Source organism: Doryrhamphus excisus, chromosome 2, assembly GCF_030265055.1.
Source record: "Doryrhamphus excisus isolate RoL2022-K1 chromosome 2, RoL_Dexc_1.0, whole genome shotgun sequence".
Taxonomy (NCBI): Eukaryota; Metazoa; Chordata; class Actinopteri; order Syngnathiformes; family Syngnathidae; genus Doryrhamphus; species Doryrhamphus excisus.
In genome coordinates this window covers 10,022,831-10,049,069 of record NC_080467.1, presented here as the reverse complement: position 1 = coordinate 10,049,069, position 26,239 = coordinate 10,022,831, and the positions used below count along the sequence as shown (strand labels likewise).

General features: G+C 41.4%; 1 protein-coding gene across 2 annotated transcripts in view; it reads right to left on the bottom strand.

Annotated features, from left to right (window-relative positions):
* fibcd1b (fibrinogen C domain containing 1b) overlaps window positions 1-26,239 on the bottom strand; it is a 97,235-nt gene that overhangs the window by 45,757 nt on the left and 25,239 nt on the right. The window contains exons 2-5 of one of the 2 annotated variants that reach the window (XM_058054082.1): window positions 23,878-23,961; window positions 18,047-18,526; window positions 10,022-10,181; window positions 4,807-4,943 (exon numbers count right to left, since the gene is read on the bottom strand). In XM_058054082.1, the coding sequence (XP_057910065.1) occupies window positions 4,807-4,943; window positions 10,022-10,181; window positions 18,047-18,526; window positions 23,878-23,961 (861 nt within the window). The remainder of the gene's footprint in view (window positions 1-4,806; window positions 4,944-10,021; window positions 10,182-18,046; window positions 18,527-23,877; window positions 23,962-26,239) is intronic. The other variant, XM_058054083.1, reaches the window with a different exon arrangement.

Below are 26,239 nucleotides of genomic sequence, written 5' to 3'. Positions count from 1 at the left end.
ACGAATTCGACAAAATTTAAGCTAGCCGAAGTGAGCAACGCACTTTTGGTTATTTTCACAAAATAAAACACCCCCTTACTTTTCTCATACAAAAAAACATTGTGACAAATCACTGCTTTTACTTTGAAAACAAGTAGCGAACCAACTTGCAATACATCCTGCTTGACACCGCCGTTTGTTCCGTCCTGTTGCTCAGTGTTCAGCCAACGTTTTTTGTTTTTTTTTTCGCGGTGATGTCACGTCGCGTTGCATCCTGGGTAATTTGAGTGCGAGTAGTAAGCTGATGATACATACTCAACATTTCTGGCGAATGCAGTATGCATCCGGCAACTTCTCGCATACTAAAAAATGGCATACTGCCAGTGTAGACATACTGCATACTGTAGGAGTTAGTATGAGTACTAGGTAAGTATGCGCTTTGGAACACAGCCATATTTTCCAGCATTATATGATTAAAAGAAGTAAAATACAAATAGAGTGTGCATTACAAAAACGCTGCAATGATATGTAAAATATTCTACCCTGGTCACTAGGGGTCAGTAATGTTACTGTAATGATTGCTTACTTAAAACAACAGGCTTTTATCTCACAACAGGTGCAATAATACCAAATCTGGGCTTCTGTTGCGACCGACTCTGAAGCCCCAAGGTCACTTCCTGTCCACCCCCCCACTCAGCTCCCCAACGATCGGAACACATTTACAGCAACACTCAAGAGCACGCAAGAGTTTTAACTAAGAAACTTAGCTAACCGCTAAGCTAGCTGGAATGTAAAGTATCAAAACAACAACACCTTTAACCCGTAATCATATTCATTCATTCATTTTCTACCGCTTTTCCTCACGAGGGTCGCGGGGAAGCTGGAGCCTATCCCAGCTGTCTTTGGGCGAGAGGCGGGGTACACCCTGGACTGGTCGCCGGCCAATCACAGGGCACATATAGAAAAACAACCATTCACACTCACATTCATACCTATGGACAATTTGGAGTGGCCAATTAACCTAGCATGTTTTTGGAATGTGGGAGGAAACCGGAATACCTGGAGCACGGGGAGAACATGCAAACTCCACACAGAGATGGCCGAGGGTGGAATTGAACCCTGGTCTCCTAGCTGTGAGTTCTGCGTGCTAACCACTTGACCGCCGTGCCGCCCCAGTAATCATATTATTTTAGATATTTTTATATACGGATGCATATAGATGGACGTATCGCCCGTCCCACTTGGTTTGGTCCCTACCAAACAACACAACTGGAATAACCTCCTTCTCAGATTTTTATTCTCCTTCGTCTTCCCTCCTTCCTCCTCCAGCTAACCTGTTCATCCCTCAAGTCAGTCTTCCTCCGCCTTCGTGTGACGACATGTCAAAGTATGCAAATGAGGCTGCGGCATATGGCTCATTCCTTATTTAAGCTCTGCTGACAAAAAGACAGACAGGCGGGCAGACAGACAGCACCCCGGTCGAGTCCTCGCCTTCCCGCCTGGTTGGATGGCGGCCGGCGTTGATCTCCTAATGAGGATCAAGCGTGATGGCAATCAGCTCAGCACACCAGGAAGGATCAGCAGCTGCTATCATTCCGGCATCGGAGGAGCGCATCCTATTAGAAGACGGCGTGCAAAAGGTGCCGTGAAGCATCGGTGCCGGCTGCCTGGTTTTAAAGTCGGCGCACAAATCACACGCGACGTTGACATGCCATGGCGCTGGCTGACTGACTGACAGGCCGCCATGCAGCTCTATTCCGTCATGCTGCGCTAAGCACTCTGTCACTACGACAGTCCGCCTTTTATTTGATGATTGGAGGCTACGACCTTTCCCGTCTCGCAAATTCACTGTCACGTAGACGAGACGCGTGTACGGCGCCGAGGAAAACGCTTTCAGTCATTTCTTCCGCAGACGAAATGCTGAGATCCTTACTATAAATTATGCAACTACAGATAATTGCAGGTAAATCCAGGTAGCATTGAAAGGCTTTAAAAGTAGTGATGCAAATGTTGGTTCTTTTTTTTTTTTGTTAAAAAAAATGTAAAAAATGTAAAATGTATGTAAAAAAAAAAAATGTCGGTTCTTTTAAGGGAGTCGGTTCTCTCGGCTCGACTCACCAAATATGTGTCAAAATTCTCATTATATTCAATGTTTACTATATACACGTACTTTATTGGTTAATAGGAGTGTAAAGCTGACTATAGGGGTGTTATTACAAGTCTCCAGAGCTCTAAATGTTAAAAGCTCTATTTAGAAAGATGAAAATATTTCCAGTTATAAATGAATCAACTTTTTGCTAGTCTTTATGAACGATTGGCATTGAGGAACACAAAGTGCCTCAGCTTTTGTTTGCAACTTGTCGTCTCACTTTATGGAGCAACTTTCTTTCAGTTTTCTCTCGTCTCCCTCCGTTCCGTGTGTGCGCTCAAGGCCGTGCTGTGTGTGAGATCCCTCCCTCACCCTCTTTTCTCAGTGTCGACACATCCAGTATGGATGGCACTACACGTTTCCACCAATCATGGGCGGCTTGAGAGAGATGATACGTTGTATGGCTCAAAATTACAATTTTTGAAACCCAAAAAATTCAAGAACAGCACCACCGGATAGCATATGTTAACACTTGAGCTTCATAAACTGTGAATCAGGAGGTTGCCCACAGCCGCAAAATGTTTTTTTGTGTTTTTTTACACATACAATATATTTACATCTGTAACAAAGATGAAGATTTTCTGTCATGTGAATTTGAGATGACACATTTGCATGAGATTGTTGTCGAAACGTGTGAGAGTTGACGCGCTCAGCTGAAGAATTCTTCAAAACGAACTTTCAAATGGCCTTCAATGGTGAGACGACGGCAGCGGAAATTAGCTTTATTAAAATGTAAATGCAGCAGATTCATTTATTCCCTTTAAAGCGCACACGCGGCCCGTTTCCATGCACTGGTTGGCAGACATGAAAGGAAGCAATTATTTCTATCAAGTTCTTAGTGAGGAGCAATGATTTACAGTATATGAGTGTTTTTTGTGTGTGTGTGTTTGCGTGTGTATGTGTCCATATCCTTGATTTGTGGTTTGGGCAGATTCCAAAAAAATCAGCCTTGGAACACACTCCTGAAAAGTGTCGCAATTCAAATACATAAAGATGTTGCAGGGAGTCAGCTCGCGTCCCCCCTGAGGACGTCTACACTTCAGAACAAACTGAAATAAATGCCTCCAAGCAACATGCCTTTGTGTGTGTGTGTGTGTGTGTGTGTGCACGGTGAAATACATTAAAGCCACACTTCCAAATATAACTTGAAACCGTGTCAATGTTTGTTCACCTCGTCGGCTCCAGCACAGCCACAACAACAAAAGTGTGTTTGCACTCCAGCAAGGCCGCAGAGCTGCCAGATGTTTGAACAGGTCGCTAGCGTGCTCCTAAACAAATGAAAATATCTTCTTCCAGTGCAACGCAATCCGACAAAAAACCTCTCTTCTAGCAAGAGATAGCGTGTGAAGACACCTGAATGCAGACGTTGCAGCATTTAAGGGAATGACTGGAAGGACGGGCGTTCCTGGAGTGGAGCTTTTATGTTCATGTTTCATGTTATAGTCATTAGCCACGTATACATGGACCCAAATATTCCAATTGCATTTGGTTTATTGAAAGAATTTAATCTTTGTATAAACCTTATTCCGAAAGAAAAGTGCCCATCTGAATGAACATATAATGGGATTCACTGGGGTGGAATATTCCTTTCCCCAATCCGATTGAGGTATCTTGTACTCGCAAGTTGTCAGGGTGCGTTCTTCTTCCTCGTGTTTTTCTTCTTCTGTTGTTTATTGGCGGCTGGCAAGCAGCTTTCATGTGCTTTACCACCATCTGTGGAACAGAATCTATATACTTTATTCATAAGTCCAGTTTTATTAAAAAAGAAAATATATATCCATATAAAACATGTCCTGACTTTAATTATAGAATAGTAGTAAGGTTGAATTTTATCTTTCATGTTTAAATTCATCCCGAGTGCGTTCTTTCAGCGCATGCTCAGATATGACGTAACACGCAGCTCGAGACGTTCTTCAGTTTTAAAAATGGAGGTGAGAAATCGGCACTGGACTCCTGCGGAAAGTTTGTTTTTGATCCAAACTAAAGTTCAAGGCTGGACGGACGAAAACTTGCAATGCAAAGTTATTCCAACAAGTGAAAGAAAAACTCCGACTCCATCCGTTTGATTATAGCGGCGCATGTATACAGGATATTGGAATATTCCTTTCCATGTATACCATTGTTTTTAGAAAGGTCATTCGGAAAGATTCCATTCGGAATGTAAACGAGGCTAATGAGTTGGTCGCAGAAAATGCAACACACAAACTAACCAAATTCCACTCTATTTCAGTCCAATCCATTTTTTGCATAATTTTCTTAATATCTTTAGCACACACATAAAAGGGAAAGACATGTGGTCATGTATCAAATAAGGATTTAGTTTTGTAGTTTCCCTTTAAGTAAGTTTGATCAAGTGTAAAATGACTCCGGTTTCTGTTTGGACTGCTCGTACCGCCAAACATCCATGATCACCAAAAGGGTCTCGAAAGGCTGGATGAAGAGGATAAAGTGACTCTGAGAACGACAACGACAGACAGAGAGAGAGGCTGACAACGTGTGTGACAAAGAAATGATAAGGATGTTCAATTGTGATCCTGAAGAAGACCACTTTAGTGGTTTAGTGGTTTTTCCTCCTCCCGCTGTGACATCTGTGAATGACTTTTCCAGTGGGCTACTCTTGTATTAGTTATATTACATTCAAACGTTTCAAAAATCTGTCTGTGTAAAAGTCAACTCACCGTCCAGCCGCCTCCATCTGTGGTCATGTCGCAGTAGACTTGGAATCCCGTGGGATGGTGGATGGGAAAGACAGAGTAGATACCGTCCTCTCTTTGGCCGCTGGCGTACAGGTCGCCGCAGTCACGAGGACGCGAGCCTACAAGAGACGACGTATGGGTGAGTGAAAAAGTCTCTCGACAGTTCCGTCTCAGCTAGTTTGCTAACCGCCAGTGAATTAATTTCCATGCTTATTACGAGTTAGACGGCTGGAGATATAGAAATGAAGGACAAAAGAAACACGAGTATCTTAATTAGGATATATCCGCATAAAAAAAAAACACCAAGGGAATTCTCTCTGCGGTGGACTTTCATCCAGGCATAACGGAACAGAAACCCTCTTGGACATGACAATTCCACACAGGGGACTCGGGATCTATTCCCCCAGAAAGCCGTGGAGGAGCTTAGCAATGACGACAGTGTCACAGGTTTTTCACGCGAGCTGCTTGTCGGGTCAACTCTTGAGAATTTTTTTTTTTAACGCAAGGTTCCGTCACCTCCCTGCATATTTTCCAAGCAGTCGTATTCCCTAAAGATTTGCTATAAGACTCAGATGAACTCATCGGAGGACACGAACAAGTTTTTCTCTTCATTAGAAAGAAAATTAAGCTTTCCAAGTTCCATTGGGTACTTTTTACTTAAGAGATGCTGGCTCCTCGCTAACAGTTTAGCAGGAACTTGTCCCTGCAATCCCACCTGAGTAAGTTGCGTCACACTTTACCTTTAAAGGGATTATTGCAACTGTTGGAAGCCGATCCATCGAGTTTTGTCAGGGATGGGTGGAAGAGTGTTCACAAACAAGCTGCTACTTTTAGAAGAGTCCATGGTGAAATGTTGTAACAGTGGGAACCGTGACCCGAAGAAAGGTTCGTCATGTTCCGTCAGAGGGGTCGTACTCTACCTTTACATAAGTGATGTGTTTTTGGGGAAATGAAGTTGGGTAAAAGTGCTAATATTATGATAGTAAAGTCAAAATATTCAGAAAATACAGACATAATAAGACAACCGTTTCAATTTTTTCTCATAATATTTTGACTTTAATTTTTTGTAAAATTGCAGCAAGAGGATAAATTTTACATGTTTGTTTTTTTGGGAAATGAAGTTGGGTCAGAGTGATAATATTATGATAATAAAGTCAAAATATTCAGAAAATACAGACATGATAAGATAACAATTCTTCTCTTAATATTTTGACATTTTTTTGTAAATTGATGCTTTTTACTTTCCCCAACTATTTCACCGTTTTTCTTGTCAGTTTACTTCTATTATGACTTTATTTCCACATGTTGACTTTAATCCCCGAATATTTCCATCTTTCCCCAACCTAACTTTATTTAAATTGTTTTTTTAATAACATCTTTTTCTTTAATATTTCAACTTTATGCTTCTAAAAGGGCATTTTTTCCTCTTAATATTTTGAGTTCATTCTTGTAAAACAGCAGCTTTTTTCTCATATAGTTTTTTCTCGCATATTTTGACTTTAATCTTTTACAATTTTATATAAAAAAACAATTCTAGCAAATGTTATATTCCCATAATATTTTGACTTTAATTCCATATTATAACTTTTTCCTCAAAATTTCTTTCCAAAAAGTACAAGTTTATTTTTTGTTTGTTTTGTTGTAAAATTACATTTTCTTTTCTTTAGATTACAACTTTTTTCTCTTAAGATTTTTGACTTTATTTTTGTAAAATGAATGCAGATTGTAACATTTTTGCTTTTTTGTTGTTTGTTTTTAAATTAAAAAAACAAACATGGGCCCCATATGGCCCCCCAGGTTGCACATTGGATTCTGCAAAACCTGTGACAATGATTCCAAGAAAACCTGATGGAAGAGTTGGCAGGTAGAGACCAAGAAAGTAAACATCTCACATGTGAGCGTTTTGTTGACGACTATAACTCAGTTCGGGATTGCATGATGCAGAAAAAGTTCTCTTGCTTATGCCTTAAACCTCATTCCTGTTTGGTGTAAAATCGTCAAGGTAAAAAAAAAAAAAAAAAACGGGGTAAAGATTATTTTGAGCGTCACATGTTTCATTGCGGCGACACACGTCAGAAACCTCCAAGCTGCTCCATCTGTGACAGCCAGGAAGACGTGTTGTTTTGTGCTGTCGGTCCGAAGGCGAGCCGACCTTAACGAGGCCGTTATTACCTTCCTCGTTGCCGGCGGAGCAGTCGGGTGTATGGAAAAACACATCAGCGATATGCGCGAGGAGAATTGGCTGCTGCTGACTGCTACTTTCCAGTTTCTTGAATCATCCCCATGCTGACTTTAATTGACTGCATCGTTCGTCAAGGTGACACCTGTATTCTTGCCTGCGTATTATTACAGCCATTGTAGAGGTTAGCCATTAACTAAATACTATACAGCATATAACCTTGTACGCTTTGCTTTCAATGCGCACAAACAGTATGTCGCCATTAAGCGCGCTTTTGTGATACAGGCGTGCGAGTAGGCGTGAGTGGCTGCCGTGGTGGTGGGGGTGCCGCTATGAAAGATGACCTATAAGCCCTGACAGACAGCTGAGTGAACAGGACACCTGCAGCCGCAAGGCTTTGTCGAAAATAATGAGAACACGGTCAGTTTCTGAGACATATTCCTCTGACAAGGCAAGCATCGCCAGCGGCCACAGCGGAGCTGACGTGGCCACCAGCGCCGGCTTGACACGGCAAACGCCCTCGTAGCCATACAGACTTTGCTTAATTTATTTTTAGTTCTTTTAAAGTTCAGAAAAATGGGGATAGTATCACACTTATGTTTGCTCGACAGCAAGGGAAACCCTGCAGTGTTCTGGATACAAGTGTACATTTCTACCGTCAAATAATAAACGCTATCCAACCGTTCCATGTTACTCTTTAGCATCGTTCTGTTGGGGTACCAATTTGACGTTTTTATGACGGTAAGTCAAGCATATCCTAGCATAAAAACGGCAAAAGCAACTGAAATACAAACAAAGCATTCACAAGATGCATTTAAAGATGCTGTAGTATTCTATATTGGTCACTAGGGGTAAGTCATGTTACTGACTTGATCGGCGCAACAACATCCCTACCACAAGCAACTGTTCAAAAAACAAAGCTCAACTTTTCCTGTCCCCCCTCCACTCAGCTCCCCTCAACCACAGCAATTGATGTCTTATGTCTACAATATTGGGTAATATGAGTGTAAAGGTGACTATAGGGGTGTTATCTCATGTATAGAGGGCTCCAATAATGTTTAACATCATATTTAGAAGGTTGTGAATAGGATTTCTATGCTCTAACTACAAAAATATTCATTCGTTCATTTTCTACCGCTTATTTCGCAGCGGTGCTGCGGCCTATCCCAGCTGTCTTCAGGGGAGAGGCGGGGTACACCCACTGGTGGCTAGCCAATCACAGGGCACATATAGACAAACAACCATTCACACTCACATTCATACCTATGGACAATTTGGAGTTGCCAATTAACCTAGCATGTTTTTGGAATGGGGGAGGAAACCGGAGTACCCGGAGAAAACCCACGCATGCACGGGGAGAACATGTAAACTCCACACAGAGATGGCCGAGGGTGGAATTGAACTCAGGTCTCCTAGCTGTGTGGCCTGCACACTAACCACTCTTTCCAAAAATATTCAATTTATAAATAAAGATTCCTTCGTATTGAGTTAACAACTTTGAGTTAATAACTTTATCCGTTATTATGGTGAGAATGATAAATAGTGTGTAAAATATGGAGTCAATTGATGACTCCATATGATAATGTCACAGGCTAAGCCTATCGATGGCAGCGTGTGTGATCGCTCTCCTTTCAATCTCATTGGCGTTGGACATGGTTTGTTTACACATTGTCATGATTCACTCTGCTTGGTCCGCTGCTGTCTACTTGCAGTTCTGCACTGGACTCCTCCCCCCTGGATCATCTGGTCCAGCACACCTGGAGCCAATCTCCAATTAGTCCTTCTTATGCCATGCGGCCTAGCAAGCCTCTGTCGGATTGTCTTCTCGTTTTACCAGCATAGTTCATGCCTCCTGATGCCTGATACGCTTTTGTTTGGTACTACTCTTTCCTGTGAATACTTGAGCTGCCTAGTTTTTCCTTGTTTGCTGCTTTGTGCCTTTTTGTTGAACTTTTAGCTCCCCCGTGACCTTCTGTGTTTTGTCTTTTGTTGTACTGTGATTTTCCCTCCACTGTGAGCATATTTTGTTAGCATTAAATACCTTTTTTTTTTTTTTTACCATCTTTACCTTCGTCTTTGCCTTGTAACTTACACTTTACCTGGCTGAGTCTGTGTCTCCTCCAAGGTGTCTAACTTTCTGGTCAATTCCACGCCCAAGAGAGTTAAGGCAGTGCTACATAACAATGGCGCTCTCATGAAATAAAAGAAGTGTATTCAGACTACTGGCATGTTGACTTATTTTCGGTGGAAGCTGTACAAAGGCTACTCTAAAGTATTGTAAGCTTGACAAGATATAATAAAACGCTTGTTGAAAAGTGAGGGCTGCACTCTAAACAGGTGGGATACTGTATGTTGTAAATAATTCCAGGCAAACCTTCAGCACCATGGACAGCACCTCCAGCCACACCACAAGAAAACCTGTTACTTTCCCTCCCGTCTCTATTCCATAAATATCACTTTCCTTATCTTTCTCTCCATGTGCAGCACCACTGAGCCTTCGCTGCTCAAATCCAATTGGTTCAAAATGTCAGCAGGTTGAAAAATATAATTATTATTTCAAGTGAAAATATGAGTCATATTTAGTATTTCTGTTCTTTACTGCAAGAGTAAAATAAATGTGTGTTAGAGTATAGCACATTTTATGTCTGCAAGCTGATTTTTTTTGTCGGTTTCTCTGCTTCTCACACACCATTTGACTCATCGTGTGGTTCTTGTGATATGGTGCACACTTCTTTAGCTGCTGGATGTAATAAAGATGCTGCAGATCTTCTTCTCTGTCAAGCGCACCCTCCCAGTGGTGTTCCAGTCATTTCTTTGCTACAATAACAACAAATCTACCAAGGCTTCTGGTCAACAAGGACGAGCTCAACGAGAGACGAGCGCCTCCACGCCACAATGGAATTTCATTTCCCGGAATAATGGAGCGGAGGCCAGCGAGAAGGCAGCAGCGGGGAAAGTCGAGCTGCACGCTCAGATCAATTTGCAGACACGTAGGGATTAAATGTGTTCCTTCCTTACCGTTGGAGCAGCCTTTGAAGCGGGCGCCCCTCGCCGGCGCCCTCTGCAGGTCGGCCTTGGTGCGAGCCTTCAGGCCCACGTTCTCCTTCTGCATGGCGTTCAAAGCGTCGCTCACCGAGTTGACCACCTTCACCATGTTGATCTGGCTGTCCGACAGCAGCTAAGACACAGAGGGAGAAATAGTTGGTGTTGGAGGATTGTTTGAAGTACATTTTTAGATATTACTCTTGCTTATAAGCAATAGTGTGTAGTCAGTCAAGTCTTCTCTGCTGGCCTGACTTCATTTACAACATTAATTCTAGTATTTATTCCATGAACTCCCAAAAGAGAGTTTACCAGTTTGCTTGAACGCATCACCACCTGTAAGAAAACTACAAAACAAACTGAAAATGACAAAAAAACAGCATTAATTTTACAAGAATAAAGTCAAAATATTGAAATGAATTGTGTTCAACCTTCCAGGTTCCTTCATATTTGACATTGCCATCAACGACACTTGCGCAGACCTTAACCGGTTTTCAGCTGAGCAAGATTGAATAATTAACCATCACTGGAGACCAAGGCATTAATCTGATCCTTGCATCCTTGAACACACAGGAAGGGCAGGAAAAGGTGACTTTGACAAGAAATGGGGAAAAACACATCCAGTGTTCCCTCGCGGTTCACCTTTCATGGATTTGCTGTTTTTTTGTGCAATTTTAGTGTTTTTTCCGTTTCTTTAAGAAGAATTGCATTAAGGGAAGTTAGGTGTTGCACCGCCTATTGTCTTCTGTGTCCTAATTGGCTGTAGACCATTATCAATGAATCAATCTCCTTTTGTGCCGTCTCGTGTTGTGGTCATGGCTACCAAACGAGCTAATTGCTAACCACCAATACTGTAAACAATAGAAGAAAGAGAGGACGCTAACTGTGTGTGGAAAATACAATGACAGGAGCAATATGTTCTACAAGCATACAAAAACGCTACAGCTGAATGGTGACATGATGACGGTCATACGCCTGAGTCACTTCATAATTTCTCTTGTCCAACCTAGCAGGTTATTCATTAAAATTCGAACGGTATTCACTTATTGCGGGCTATTTTGGGAGCTTATCCCCCGCCATTTTCAAGCCTATAATACATACAGTATTTTTGGCTAATTCTTTGAATGAAATGCACAGTCTGTTGTTTCATCCTGACAAAAAAAGAGCCAGCCATCCCATAATGCCAAGAGCCCTGCGGGAAGGCCAGTGATGAATGTGTTCCAGGCCGAGTGACACCCCTGCGACTGTCCGTGGTCACCTCCGTTGGCGAGCGGGGTGGGGGCGGGGGGTTCGTTTGGACACGCCACCCCAGTTGGCCGGCGGCCATGCTCTGCCAGGTGTTTGGCGTTGTGCACACGTTTGCAGGTTTGTTACGTGTTCTTCCTCATTCTTTGCCACACAAAGCCACGGTCAGATACAAGAGCTTTTCCATCCGGTCGACGTCTGTCTGTTCAAACTGTATCAGACAGAAGCGCCCTGCCTCAATAACTAGGCAACGCACCTGAGGCGCAGCAGGCTGCACTGCAATCATATTAGCGCCACACAAAGACATCAACAGCGGCAGCAGCGCTGACGTATTGAACAGCCTTCACACGCACACACGGAGAAGCATGCAGACAAATAAATGTCCCTGCATTGAATTCAAAAGTGGCCTGTTCTGCATGCCAGCGTGGGCAAAAGAACACAATGTTTCCTGCTACCTGCCTGCCAGAAGCATTTTTATTTATTAAAAAAAATAACAATAATAGATAGCGGCAGGGAAATTACATCACTGGGCCACGTTTTGATTAAAGAAAGCAGGACAGCAATTTACAATAAAACTATAAAACTTTTAACTGCCTTGCAGGGACGGCAACGAATGAACAGAATTGCTGGAATTATATTTGCAGGTCACATCACACCTGCACAACCGCGTGTAATACTTGCTGAGCATGTTTAAACAGCAAATAGTCCATAATATACTTCATTAGGGATGCAACTAATGATTTGTTTTTCATCGATTCATCTGAGACTTTATAAAAAATATATTTTAACTTTCTTAAAAAATCTTACATTTTATTGCCATTAGAATACAATTTTTTACTTTATTGTCATAAAATCAGAACTAGGTTTCTTCTGGGTTTTATGAATAAACATTTCCAAATGCATGTTTGTTCCATAGAACAACAACATAAATGGAATAAGCTCCTTTTGTGGTAGAGGGTGGAGGCGGGGCCGCTAGCATACACACAGAGTGAGCGCAGAAGAGTGTAACATAGTAGAACAATAGGATATTGCAATATATTGTCATACATATGTTTTTCATTGTACTTAAAAATAATGTTCAATTCGCATTTCGTCTTGTAGACCCAATCTATCGGATCTATCGCACCTCGTAAAATGATACTTTTTCTTCTTAGATTACAATTTTTTTTTTCTTAATTGTAAAATTACTGCAGATTTTGCTGTTGTTGCTGTTTTTTTGTTCAATTATATTTATATAAAATTATATTTCCGTCAAAAAACAGCCATAGGGCACAGTAGGTATAAGAAATGAATTGGATTTATTTTATTTTCTTTGGGAAAATATGCTTTGGTTAGACTCTAGACTCTTTTGGTTTGAGTTTGATGTTGGCAATTTAATTTATTCCTTTAATACTACTCTTGATTTTTTTGGACACCATCCTTTCATCCAAGAAGTGGAACAAATATGTACATGACAAATGTCGGAAAATGAAATATTGCAAGTGTCGACAAGTAAAAGTGATGTTGTGAAAGAATTATCGTGAATTTATCAGACATGGGGAAGGGCTAAACTCTGCTTCTTCCTACTCCTTTTCAGATATGTTGAACCATGCGAATGTAACCGTGTGATATCCCCTCACATATAAAAATACCATACCACTGTATTTGTATTTCATTTAGCCTTTTTTATACTTGACAATCTTTAGTTTAGTTACAAAAAGACATAAAAATGCATGTTTTTAGACTAATAATAGGACACAAAACAGCATGACTATATTGACTGTATTCCTTGGCTTATAACGTTTGCTATTCTTACTGGAGTTGCTTTTGGATGATTTAATCTCACAACACAATAACACTATCATGCACATTGCAAACTTGGGATTAGAGCGCTCAGCCGTGGGCAAAAACGACACACCCGACGGAAATCACTCCAAGAATCAACACGATAAAAGGTTATGCGACACGTTGAGCTTGTTAATGGATTACTATTAAATATTGATTACGTACCGCAATCCCTTGTTGTTCATGCAAAATGACGCTCTGTAGTTATTGTTCCGTTTGAAACTTCTCGTGCCCTATAGCTTCACATGTCTGCCGTCTTATCGTGTGGCGTCTGGAGCGGCTCATCAATTAGGATCATGATGTAATTAGTTCTCATTAGACAGCCTTCACACTGGCTGGCGGAATAAAGTCAGCAGATTCAGCCATTATCAGGTCATTAAACGCTCGTTATCATCCGTGAATGGGAGCATATGTTTGGGGTATTGCTGGGGGTCCTACTGTACCTACTGTAGGACATGCGTCCTCATTCACGGGTGACCGAAAAGTCATGGCTCTGTCTGCTTGGAAGTACATTTCAGAGTCCTTTTGTATTCCACCCCAATCCATTTGATGAACTAAATCTTCCAGGCTGCCCATTTGCTTAATTGACTCGGGTTTTAATATATGATGTGACTTTTATCGTTATCCGCCAATGATCCAATTATCATTAGCCATCGTTATCTCATTGAGCTTTCAAAGTTAATTGCAGTCGCAGTCTTGGCTGGACCTCCACGACAAGCTTTTCCTGCTCATTATGTCTCCTCAAAGGACCTTGTGTCAAGACCAATAAACATCTTGAGGACGATTGTATTGTACTTCCACTCACTTCATCCAGCACGACGCGTATCGGCGCCAGTGACCTTAATGTTCATTCATTTCAGTCTGGGGTGTCAAACTCAATCGCACAGGGGGCCAAAACTCCAAGGCGACTTAAGTTTGCCAGCCAAACAAGCATTTAGTAGCATTTAATATGGTTCGGCTTCTCGTCCGACCAGCTTTTCCTGTCCTGAAATTGATCCTGAAATCTAAATATTGATACTTTTGATACCTCCATTCATTTGAGGTCATGTTTGTTGAAATGCTGAGGGATATAACGCCCTTATATGGGCATGCTCTGGTACAAGTGGTTAGCTGTACTAGCTGAGTGGGATCAATCACACTACCCTGAGGCGGGCCGTGGGTGCAATAAATTAAAACATTAAGGAAATGCAGCTGAAATGGGTGCAGATTCTGGAAGATCTACAAAGCTTTCCACAACTCATTTCAAAGGGCCGAAAATGAGAAAAGAAGAGGAGGTTCGTGCTTCCATTCGTGATGGTGGGTATACGCTATACACCAGACGCTAGCCAGCTAATCACCAGACGGAATGTCTAGATGTGGACCAGCGGCCCTGATTATTATTTATTGAACGTCTTGCTCACTATTTGTCTGCACATATACTCACCTCTATGAAAATTCAGCCTCAGTTTGGTCAGGGACGGTCCTGCATGTAGTTAAGATGATTCATTCCGAGGCCACATTCCGAGTGTTTTTTGTATGGATTTGAGTGGGTGGAAATTACACAGATGAAGTGATTAAAACAAACAAACAAACATGCTTCAACCTTTGGGGAATTAAATTATTGATATCCCAGATCTTTTTTTTTAAGAAATTGAAAGGATGCTGGTAGCTAATAGAAAATATTCATATCATTAATTTTGGCCTAAATTAAGCATTTTCAATCATAAAAATGTGCAAATGAACTCAAATACAACTATATGGCATTCATCATCTCCCAGCAGAAGAACGGTTTCAGTGGCAGATTACTACCACTGCCTTGCTGCACTGAAAGACCGAGCAAGTCAATCCTCCCTGCAGCTTTTGTGACAAAGTTCATTATGATATTTTTGCAGAGCTGCTGGGAAAGTGAATTTCTTTTCGGGATTAATAAAGTATCTTAGCATTTGATTGTTTTTAGCATTGTAGAATAGTCATTGGCTGTCAGTAATGTTACATTGATGAGACAATAGCCACCGCAAGAAGTTGTTTACAGAAATATCAATGAAATAGATCAGTGATAACAATGGTGATGACTGGACACCGCATGATTTTTGGATATCAATACATACCATATTTTCTGGACTATAAGTCGCTCCGGAGGATCAGTCGTAAAAGGCCAAAAATGCATAATTAGGTAGAAAAAAACATACATAAGTCGCACTGGATTATAAGTTGCATTTTTTGCGGGTAATTTATTTTACAAACTACTTGACCAAAACAGACATTACATCCTCTTGGAAGGCAAGTCCTAACATTAATAAAAGAATAGAGAACGGGCCGAATAAATAAGTAAGATATGCTAACACAATGGTTATTCAGCTACACAAAAAATAAACACATCTAGGGTTTATGTAATATAAACAGTTTTTTTTTCATTTATAAGTCGCTCTGGAGTATAAGTCGCAGGAACAGCCAACCTATGACAAAAAGTGTGACTTATAGTCCGGAAAAAACGGTAATTAACCTAAGAACATTATTTAGCATTGCAGCTGATGTATTGTTAGAAGCAAAAACAGCAGTCGTCCCACAGTAATTAACACGCGTGATAGCGGCGGACACAAAAGGTAACACGTGTTATTGTATTTCCAGTGTTCCTGTACTTTGTCAGTATTATCTGTTGTGTGCGTTTTCTGCAAACAGCGCATCAATAATAGCTTCCGCTGCAAATCGTAATATGGCAGGATGCAATTACGGTTCATATCTGAGCCACTCGATAAAACCAGAATGTCTGTGACACCTTCTTGGACACCGTCCTTTGTTTACCATCCAAAATTAATTTTCCCATCACTGTACCTCAATAATGTAACCCACGACAAAACAAAGTAAAAAATGCACCCGCTAGAGGATGTTTGCAAAGATGGCTGCAGGGTTAGTAGCTTTTGTTTAGCAGCAAACGTTTCTTAGAGAAAGTTGCTGGTCTGCCGTGGCACGGCGCTGTGTGACACACACACACAAGTGAGTCATTACCAACGCTGGCACAGTCAGCATGAGTGTCATTGTGTAAATCAGAATCCTGGCCACAGGTGGCTCATAGATCATACAGTCACACCACAGCGCCTGGCAGGAACAGCGGATGTGCTTCGCCTCACAAGACGTAATCAATCATCTGGATTGTCTGGACCGCCACCCCCTCCTCCTCCTCTTCCTCCTCCCGGCCGAGGTTGCCCACTCTGCCGTGCCACCTCGGCCACATTAGCGTCAACGGAGGGACTGAGACCTCGTTTTGCTTCCGCTGTTCTACCAGTGGATGCTCGGAGCCCTCTGAGGCAAAGCACATCCATTCACATCAATTCCACGACGTTCTAGATGACGTGTAAACAATACGGCAGCCTGAGCTAAAGCGGCCTAGCTTGGAGGGAGGATTGGCGAGGAGCACATTCAGCTGCGTGTTTTGTACGTTTGACTTGTTTAAGCTTCCTGACTGTCAGCTATGAAATCTAGTTAGTGCTGAATTGAGAGGCTGCAGCCGATTTGACACGCTTATTTCGGAAAGGCGTCATCAATAAATCAATGTGGACAGTGTGAAACTAAAAGGCTTTTCATTATCTTTTCATCCAGTCTCGGAGCCGTGCACGTCTCCACTAACTGTGTGTTATCTTGCAAAATTTATGTGCAAATCATGAATGTATTGAATAGTGGGTAGGATATTCCTCCCCGCTACATCGCCACCCATGCGATTCCATCTTCAATCAGTTGACTGAAGAAGGTATACTCCCTGGAAAGCTCCAGTTGGAATGTACGGATGCCAGTCCCGGGCTTGCACATACCGCAAATTAGCACGGTTGACTTGACATTGAGAAATAAGATGACAAAATACATAAAAATCAGTGAAAACTAAAACAATCTAATGAGCCACCAGACATTTGGAGGCTCTGCACGATCAATTCACATTGATAGTTTGTTTCCATGCAACGTTGGAGTTGGAACAGTTGGAAAGTTACTTCTCCGGAGCCGAATGTCGGAGGCACAGGGGGAATGCCGAAGCAGGTAAATCGTTTGCTACGGACATGCTGCGGATATCAAAGCAACACAGAAAGGCCAATGTGTTCCTGCGAGTGGTAATGGGCACTCAAATCGATGCCCCTTATCAAGAACCTTGGAAAACTAACTAAAATAAATGAAATGGCTGAAGAGCGCTTCATTTTCAGATTCTGCATCGGCCCGTTGTGGCGAGGCCAAATGCAAAGCTCTCAATTCACCGCTCGAACTTTGTTACTACCCTCACTTATGATCTTGAGCTTTGAGGAGTGATGCAAAGGACGAGGTGGAAGTGGTCAAAATTAGTCAACATCGGGTAGCTGGGTGACAACCACAGTCCAATCCAGGAGAAACCTTGGATAGGTGCTCAACACACATCCATATAAGTATACAGGTTGTGGTCTATGAAGACCCAGAACACGTTAGAGAGACTATGTCTCTCAACTGGTCTTAGAACGCCTCGGGATCCGCCAGGCAGCTTAGGTTGTTTCCTCTGCTACCCGACCTCGGATAAGTGGGAAGCGTAACATGTTTGCGATTTGCTTCCAGTTTCCCACCGGTTTAGGAATATCTGGGGAGCCTCTGAGCTGCCTTGAACACCAAGATCAGGATCTTTAAGTCCATGGTAGGCCTGGAGAACAGTGGTCACCATCCACCATTCTTTACCAGGAGAACCTAAGAGTACCATGGCTGAACGCCATCAGTAACCTGGAGCTTTGGCAGCAAACAGGACGGATCAGAAGAAGGGAGGAAGTAAAAAGAGCAAGCCAATGTTTTCGCCTGAGACCTGGATCCAGATGTAAAGGTCTGGCCCAAGATGGTCTTCAAAGAGAGAAAGCTTTTTTGCCTCTGCCATCAAGATTGATTCATTCAATCCACATATTTGCCAAGATTCTGTGATCTTAAATATTTTAAGAGTAAATGGAAAACCTGTACCTGTATGAGGCGCCCCTGCTCGGTCTGCAGGGTGTTGAGGTCTTGGCCCAGGCTGCCTTGCCCCCTACGCAGAGACTCGTAGTCCATCTTCAGCTGTCCGGCATGAGCAGACAGCTTGGCCACCTCCTCGGCCAGATTGACCAGAAGAGCCCGGTCCTGACCTTTCACCGACTTCAGATCCGAGTCGTGGTCGGTGAGCGAGTGCAGCAGGGACGTCTGCACCCCTTCCAGGCGCAAAAAGTTGCTACTGTAGTCGGGACAGTTGGGATCGATGAAGATGTTGATGCGGGAGCCGTCGCCTCGCTCCACCGTCACCAGCGCGTTGGCTTCGTCCTGGTTGGTGGAAATGTGCGGGATGCCGTCCGACATGGGGGGCGCCTGATTGTGGTTCATAAAGAGGATGGTGCCGGTCACGGTGACAGCCAGCAGGACGGCCACGAAGAGCAGGATGGTGCAGAGCAGGTAGCTGCAGCTCATCCTCTGTGGAGAGGAAGCGAGGAGACAAGACGTGAGGAAGAAGGAAAAGTAGTTCCTATTTTTGGGACATTTTCAAAAGCGTAAAGTGTAAAAAGCAGCAAGCGATAGGTTATGCTTTCATAACTGAGCTTGTTGAATTCAGTAAAATCAATGGCCGTTTGTGCCCTGAACTCCATTACGGAAATGTGTTTTTCTACACATACTTATTATTGTTGATGTTATTTTATCATGTATTGAATAAAAGCTCCTTGTGGCTTAATTAGTTCATGTGTTGACTTGACTTCGGCTGTATTGTATTCATGTACTTATTATATACATACATATATTGGATATGTATATGAATAGTATTGAATTATGTGTGAATTATTTATTTTATTTTTTTATAACAGCGTGAAATTTTCTTTTTTAATCTGACAAATATCGACCTGTGACGCTATAGTATCAAATCAAACCAAACTGTACATTTTTCTGGATTGTTGCACCACTAAAATACACTACTGTGTGTAATATATACCCCTATAATATATACTATATTGAATATGACCTATTATTAATTTAAAAATATGCATTTTTAAGCAAATGTTACTTATTTTTGTTGCCTAATTCAAGTATAAATGCATTCAGAGGATGAAGACGGTGATGAAAAAGCTGAAACTCAACTCTGAAGATCACTTCCTGTCTTCCTGCCTCCCCTCAGGAACACATTTATAGTAACACACGGCTCTTACTTACTTATTTTCTCTTATTATGTCTGCTATATTGGGTAATATGAGTGTAAAGGTGAATATAGGGGTGTTATTTCACGTCTGGAGGACTCCAATATTGTAACAAATAAGTATTTAGAAGGTAGTAAGCATATCTTCTATGCCCTAAGTATGAAAAGATTCCATTTATGAATCAGGAATTCTCTTTCATGGCTGAAAGGCTGGAACCAATTAAGCGCCATAAAAGAAAGATGTTTTTGCTGTTGTTTTAACAACGCCATCACAGTGCCAATTGGGGGCCTCTGGTCTATTGGATGCCATGACATATCATTCATAAAAAGATGAAAAAATTGATCCTTTTGGTCAGTTAAACCCCAACAGGACGCTAGCGTGCGGCACCTTATGAACCAGCGTAATCAAAGCACAGGAAGGAAAAAGATTGACAAAAAAACAACATTAAAAGTACGCAAAATATGGGCCGCGTGGGTGAAATTGACTCATTGTGCCAAGAATGCGATGAGCAAAAAAAGGAGACGTCTTCTGGAAATGTGGTGTCCATTAACAAACACATAAAGATGGCCGCATGTTTGACCATTTGTGACTCCATTGGAGCCACGACAGACGTGCGACGAACGTGGGAGAGCAATACATGCCGGCGTGTACTCGACGTGATTACAAACTCCTCGCTTTGCCGGAATGAATCAGCCTATGATTTCTTATTATTGTGTCGTCCACACAGGAGGATGCAATCTTTGCAAGAAGGGACTGTTCAATGTTTGTATGTGCCAGCGTGAGCCAGCACCAGCTTATTAATATGTAAATAAGCAGCCCGCGCGCAGACCAGCGAGCTTGCAGACAGCTGACGGTAAATGCTTTACGAGGGAGAGCTTTATGGTTTCTTTAATGTGGAGGAAATCAATTGGCTTGGAAAGGAGGAAACGACCCAGTGAGCCGCGTGCGGGTGACAAAAAAGCAGCACTAATGAGTTCAAAAGCAGCGAACCCTTGATTGCTTTCCCGATCTACGTATATGTCCTCATATGACGTTGTTTGTTTACACCAATGTTGGCTCAAATGCAATACATAACTGTGTGGACATAACAAGCAACAGCAACTTAGTTACTGTACGTACTTGCTACTTAGCTCATTCAACTGACCGTGGCTGTGTGGAAATATCATCTAACAACAGCAAAAATGGAATATCAAAATATTAGGGAAAAAGTTGTAATCTCAAAAATGTTTAAGTAGCATAAAGTTGAAATATTGAAAAAAATATTTTTTAAATGTTGTAATGAAGACAACAAATTCATGTTAGGTTGCTGAAAAAGTTATAATTATGTGAGAATATTAAAACAAGAATAGAAAATTACTCAACAAATTACATTTTAGTAGAATAGATTAAAAATAGATTAAAAAATAGATTAAAACACTATAAATATCAAACAATGTATAGAGTAGTATTTTTTGAAGAATTATGCTGCGTGAAAAGTGAAAATATCCTGGGAATAAAGTCAAAATTAGGAGACGAAACTTTACAAAACAAAAGTTGAAACACAAATTGGAAAATAAAAATAAAAAAAACAGAAATGGGAATTAATAAATGTTGTTTTTTCTGAGAATAATGTTAAAATATTAAAAGAAAAAAGTTCACAATTTTACGAGGAAGAATAATGAAATTTAAGTAGAATAGAGTGGAATCATTTAATTGAAAACATACAAAATACAAATACAAAACAATAACCAAGTCGTATAAATATTATGAGAAACAAAACAAAATTAATTTTGGGAAGAAGATTGGGAAATGTATGATGTTATGGGTATAAAGTCAAAATATGGGAATGAAGTTATAATATTATGAGAAGAAAACTTACAAAGATTATTTAAGAAAAGAATTGTAATATTTGTGGAGGAAAAGTTTAAAAAAAGAGCAAAGTAATATGCTTTTTCAACTATATCCCAAAGCTGTATTTTTTTCCTACTTCTTAGCGTATCTACGTGTTGCTTTACAATACATCAAAATAGCAAAGTTGCAACCTTTGGTTTTTATCTGGTTCTACCTGAAAAAGGTCGTCACGGTGCTGCTGTAATGTCAAAGGACTTGAAACTACTCCAATCCAGGTACAGCAACTTCCCATCCACTGCACTCTCGTCTGGCATGCACATTTGGCCGCATAATGCCCTCGCCACTGCCACTGCAGCGTAGCGTCACCGTAGCGATAGCAGAGTTTTCCTGAGCTTTATCACCGACGTGCCGAGGCCATCAGCCGAGCAGCACCGCAGTAAACATTCATTGCCTGCTTCCCGGGCCGTTACGCTAACACGGGAGAGATATACAGCGACTGGGTCGGCAGTGCGACGCACGGACTGGGGGTAGGGGGGGGCATGTTCCGGGACAGATGCGAACATAAGTAGCTTTGTGATAATCTAATCACACAGTGAAAGCACAGCCATGTAAGGCAGAGATGGCTGATTATACTTGCACTCGTACTTGACTTTAATCCTGGCAAAACTAAAAGATTGATTATCACAGACTGCGGTGAAAGGACGTGTCGGGAACCCGGGAGGAAAGAAGCGTGCGTTGTGGTGCAGATGTGTTTTTGGTATAAGCTGACACAGGCTTCAAAAGTGCAAGGTGACTGAATGGCAGTCGAAATGAAGCTAATCAGTGCCCATAAAAGTGCAAGTCCTAGCTCAACATTATTGAAGGTCAGGCCCATCATGGCGGCGCAGGACAGGGTTTTTTCCCCTCGGCTCATGTCGCTATCGAGTCATTTCCCAGAAAAAATAGGTGCACGTTTTGTATAAGTCGCCAGAGTGGAAATTCTGTCAGGTGGTAAAGGCTAAACTACTAAACCCTTGGCTGAGCCGTCGAAATGCCTTTTGGTCTCTCCGCCGAGGGATCCCACTTCTGACACCGTGTTTGTAGTGGAAATTTTCTCTTACTGTCGAGATGAATACGAAATATAGCCTGCTGTCTTTTGCCGGTTTCATTCAAAAGCAAGCAGTTGGGTCCAGCTGCTATTTTATACTATATATTATACTATATATTTCACCAATATTAACCACAATCACCCTCACAATGGCAGCTGGTCCTTTTGTGGCAGGGCTGAAATGCAGTGGAAATGTTTTTTGTGTGGGGGATTAAGTAATTTTTGAGTTGCCATTAATTTTACCACTCTCCGTAACATTCTGGAGTATATCTATCACAATATTGCAGTTCGATTATCATTCCCTTGCTATATTGATTAATGGCTGTTTGTTTGTAGACTATGTTCTATCAAAACATAATGAATACACGTCATATAGTATGGAGTATATGATGTCGTATTCTGGTCACTGGGTGGCAGTAATGACACAAAACATTGAGACACTCCTCCCATTCCATGTGGAAGTGGTAAATCTTTGGCTTCTAATTCAAGGCTAGCGGGTTAGCTTGCTGCCTTGCTAGCTCGCAGCCGTCTCAGGTTGCTGCAACTTAAAATATGCCCAGTGTGGTGTAAACAAAGAATAAAAGGAGTGTAAAGGTGACTCTAGGGGTGTTATATCATGTCAACAGGGCTCTAATAATGATAAAAAAAAAACATATTTAGAAAGTCTTTAACAGGTTTTCTATGCCCAGACTATAAAAATATTCAATTTATTTATTCCAAAATGTATATTGGATCCCTATGAACTTTATGCAAATTTCCATCATAAAAACAGAGGCAGCAGACTTTATGAAAATGATGTGTCATTGTCAAAACGTTTGGCCATGACTGTAACGCGGCGACCACTCGCTATAATGTGGAATTATACGAGCTGGGCAACCGGTATGTCCAAGGACATCAATACTGTACATTCAAATGAAATGTGGTCATTAAACCTGCACCCTTTCCCACTCTCAGGCCTGGAAGGGATGAAGGGCCCCCCAGCCTTGGTCTTGATGCAAATACATGAGTGAAGCAACATTGCACCAGCACTTTGAGCACCTGATGGGCGGAAAGACGGCGTGTTAATGGAGCTCATTTTGCATTGAGCAGCAGGTCTGTTCATATAAATGATACGTTTACCCAGCGCATAAATAACCTAGCAGCCTAAAGCTAACTAAGGAATATAAGCGGCGTAAAGATGTGACATCATTTGATTGCTAACTTCTCCATTGAACTTTTCTCCAAGGTGCCTGCGGTAACTTTGGCGCCGCTGATGGAAAAATGACAACATGTTAACATTTTCTTTTCTTTTTGTAAATGAATCTCTCAATCTTGTCAGCAGGAGCCCAGTCTGTCAACGGCAGCTGAGCTCTTTAGAACCGCTCCCGCCTGTGCTGGCGCCATGCGGCGGGATTTAACAGGACCACAGGGGAATATGAGTGGATGGCTCGCAAAGGGGAATGAGAGGCGGGCTCTCCAGGGGATGTCGTCGTCCGCGTCTCGGACGGTAGGCCAATTAGATGACTGGAATCGCGGCAGGCTTCCAGGCGGGTTCGCAGCGTGACGCTTTCATCTTCATGGTAACTCGATCCGTTAATTCCAGCATGCAAATGAAGAGAATGTTCAAAGCTATCGCTATCAATCAATACGATTTCAATCTGTACATCGGGGAATAATGGCAGGAGCGCCTGCTCCCAAAGTGTTACGACGGCGGCCGGGTTGTGGTGGGGCGGGGGCCTTACCTTGGCCGGAGTCTCCCTGGTACTTTCAGAGTCGGACCAGCGATGTTTGAGCTGCGAGGACCCGGGGACGCACTCGCAGAACGTCTGCATGGACAAACACACAAGGCCAGCAGTGTTGTTGTGTGCTTTGTTTTTTACCCATTTTTTTTTGGGGGGGGGGGTGGCTCAGCATTCACGCATGCCGGCACAGACAGTATACACATGCAAGATCCATACGTGTGTCTTGTGCTATTTTCCAGTTTCCTGCGTTTCAACTTTGCCATATCGGTATTAGTGTCATGTTGGTGTCAACTTTTTTCACATTTTTGCAGGTTTTTTTCTTTAGTTTTTAAAAACGTAAATTAATTTTAAAAATGATCTTCATAAAAGTTGTTCTCGTAATATAACATTTTAAAATTATAACCTTTTCCATAACTAATTTTCCTAAAGTTATGTTATTTTATTTGGATTTCATTAAAAGTTATGTTACGTTATTTTTTTTTCTCATAATAAGACTTTATTCTCGTAAAATTCTGACTTTTTCTCGTGAAATTACAACTTTTTTTCTGTTACTATTGTCACATTTTTTTTACTGGCTCTGCTTTTAACTTTAATCATCTTCCAAAATCTGTACAATACAACGTTTTTGTCTTAATATTTTTATTTTATTCTAGTTTTTTTTTTTTTTCAATTTCTGCTGCTGTAATTTTACAACTACTTCAACTTTTTCAGAGTTCTGAATTTTTCCCATAATATTTTGAATTTATGTACTTTCTTTACTGTTGATTTTTCTTTTTCTCCTGACATTTTTTTTTTATGTTAAATTAGATTTATTGACACTTCGGACACCGTCGGTTGACTCAAAGGCTGCCAGAGATGGCAAACACCCAAAATGCATTCAAACAAGGAGCTAAACATTGCCACTTGCCATTGCCAATTGCCATTGGCTAATTGCGGAAATGCAGATGTTTGGACTTTTTTCCATATTTAGAGCTCCTAATTAAGTATGCAGACATTCTAAGGATGTCATCCGGCACTTTTATTCAGAAAAGCCACAGGAACATTTTATTTACACGTCCTTGCGGCATTGTCATTGAGATTGGACGAGCCCAGAATGAAAAGAAAGTGAATGAATGAAGCCTTTTAATGCCAGCGCAGGCCCAGTACGGCGTGTGCATACAGGCGAGCGATTAGTGGGTGTTCAAAAAAAGTGTGAGCACCTCAAGAGTGTTTTTGCTTTTACAAATAAAGCTGCCACAATTATAAAAGTGTTTGTGGGAGGATAGCGCAGGATTTCACTGCTCGGGAGAGCACCTTGTTCCCTGACCTTAAAAGCAGATGCACCCCCGGTGAAATTGCTCAATTAGCCCAGAGAGATAATGCACACACGCGCACACACACACACACACACACACACACACACACAACGCCCACGCACACGTTTATCTACTTCAACGTGCACACTGAGACCCCATGGCTCCAGTGAAAGGTATTTTAAAGGTATCAATGGTACCAGCAAAAAAGTTTGATCGTAATAATAATAATAATGATAAATTTTGATTGCAATAGGGCTTTCGCACTAATCAGTGCTCGAGACCGAATAATACACTTTTCAAGATGCACAAAAACGCTTGAATTTCAAATTCATAGTATTCTCACTCTTTTTTTAATATTTTTATCTTGCAGAGACATAGCAATTTCATTTCCAATCTTTTTTATATTATTTGTTGTATTTTAATGATTTTTTATCATTTATTAAAATTTATAGTACTCTGATATTTTAAAAAATCTTCCTTGAAGGTAGAAATTTTGTTCCAATATTTTTATATTATTTGATGTATTTCTTTAAATTTATAGATTATTTCTTTTTATTTATTTGAATTTTTAAGCGGTAGAAAATGAATGAATGAATGAATTTATATTTTTCTTTAAATCTTGCATACCCATTAATTTTGTTGGAATATCTGTTATACTATTTCTTCTGTGTTTAAATTTATTGCATTGTACAGTGGGCAAGTGATTAGTATGTTGGCCACTCAGTCAGGAGATTGGGTTCGATTCTCCGCTCGGGCATCTCTGTTGCGGAGTTGGCATGTTCTCCCCATGCGTGTGTGGGTTTTGGGTTGTTTATATGTGGCCTGTGATTGGCTGGCGACCAATCCAGAGTGTACCAAAGCTAGCTGGGATAGGCTCCAGCATAGGAGAAGCGGCATAGAAGGCTTAGTTTTCTGAATGAAACAAAAGTCTTGTGCTGTCACAGCAAAGCAAGCTGAGTCTTCCCGACTAAAAAGTGAAGTTCTTTCTGATTTATGCAGACATCTTTAGTTGTGCATCCATAGGCATGTTGTTGTGTATACTGTGTGTATACTTTATAATACCAAGC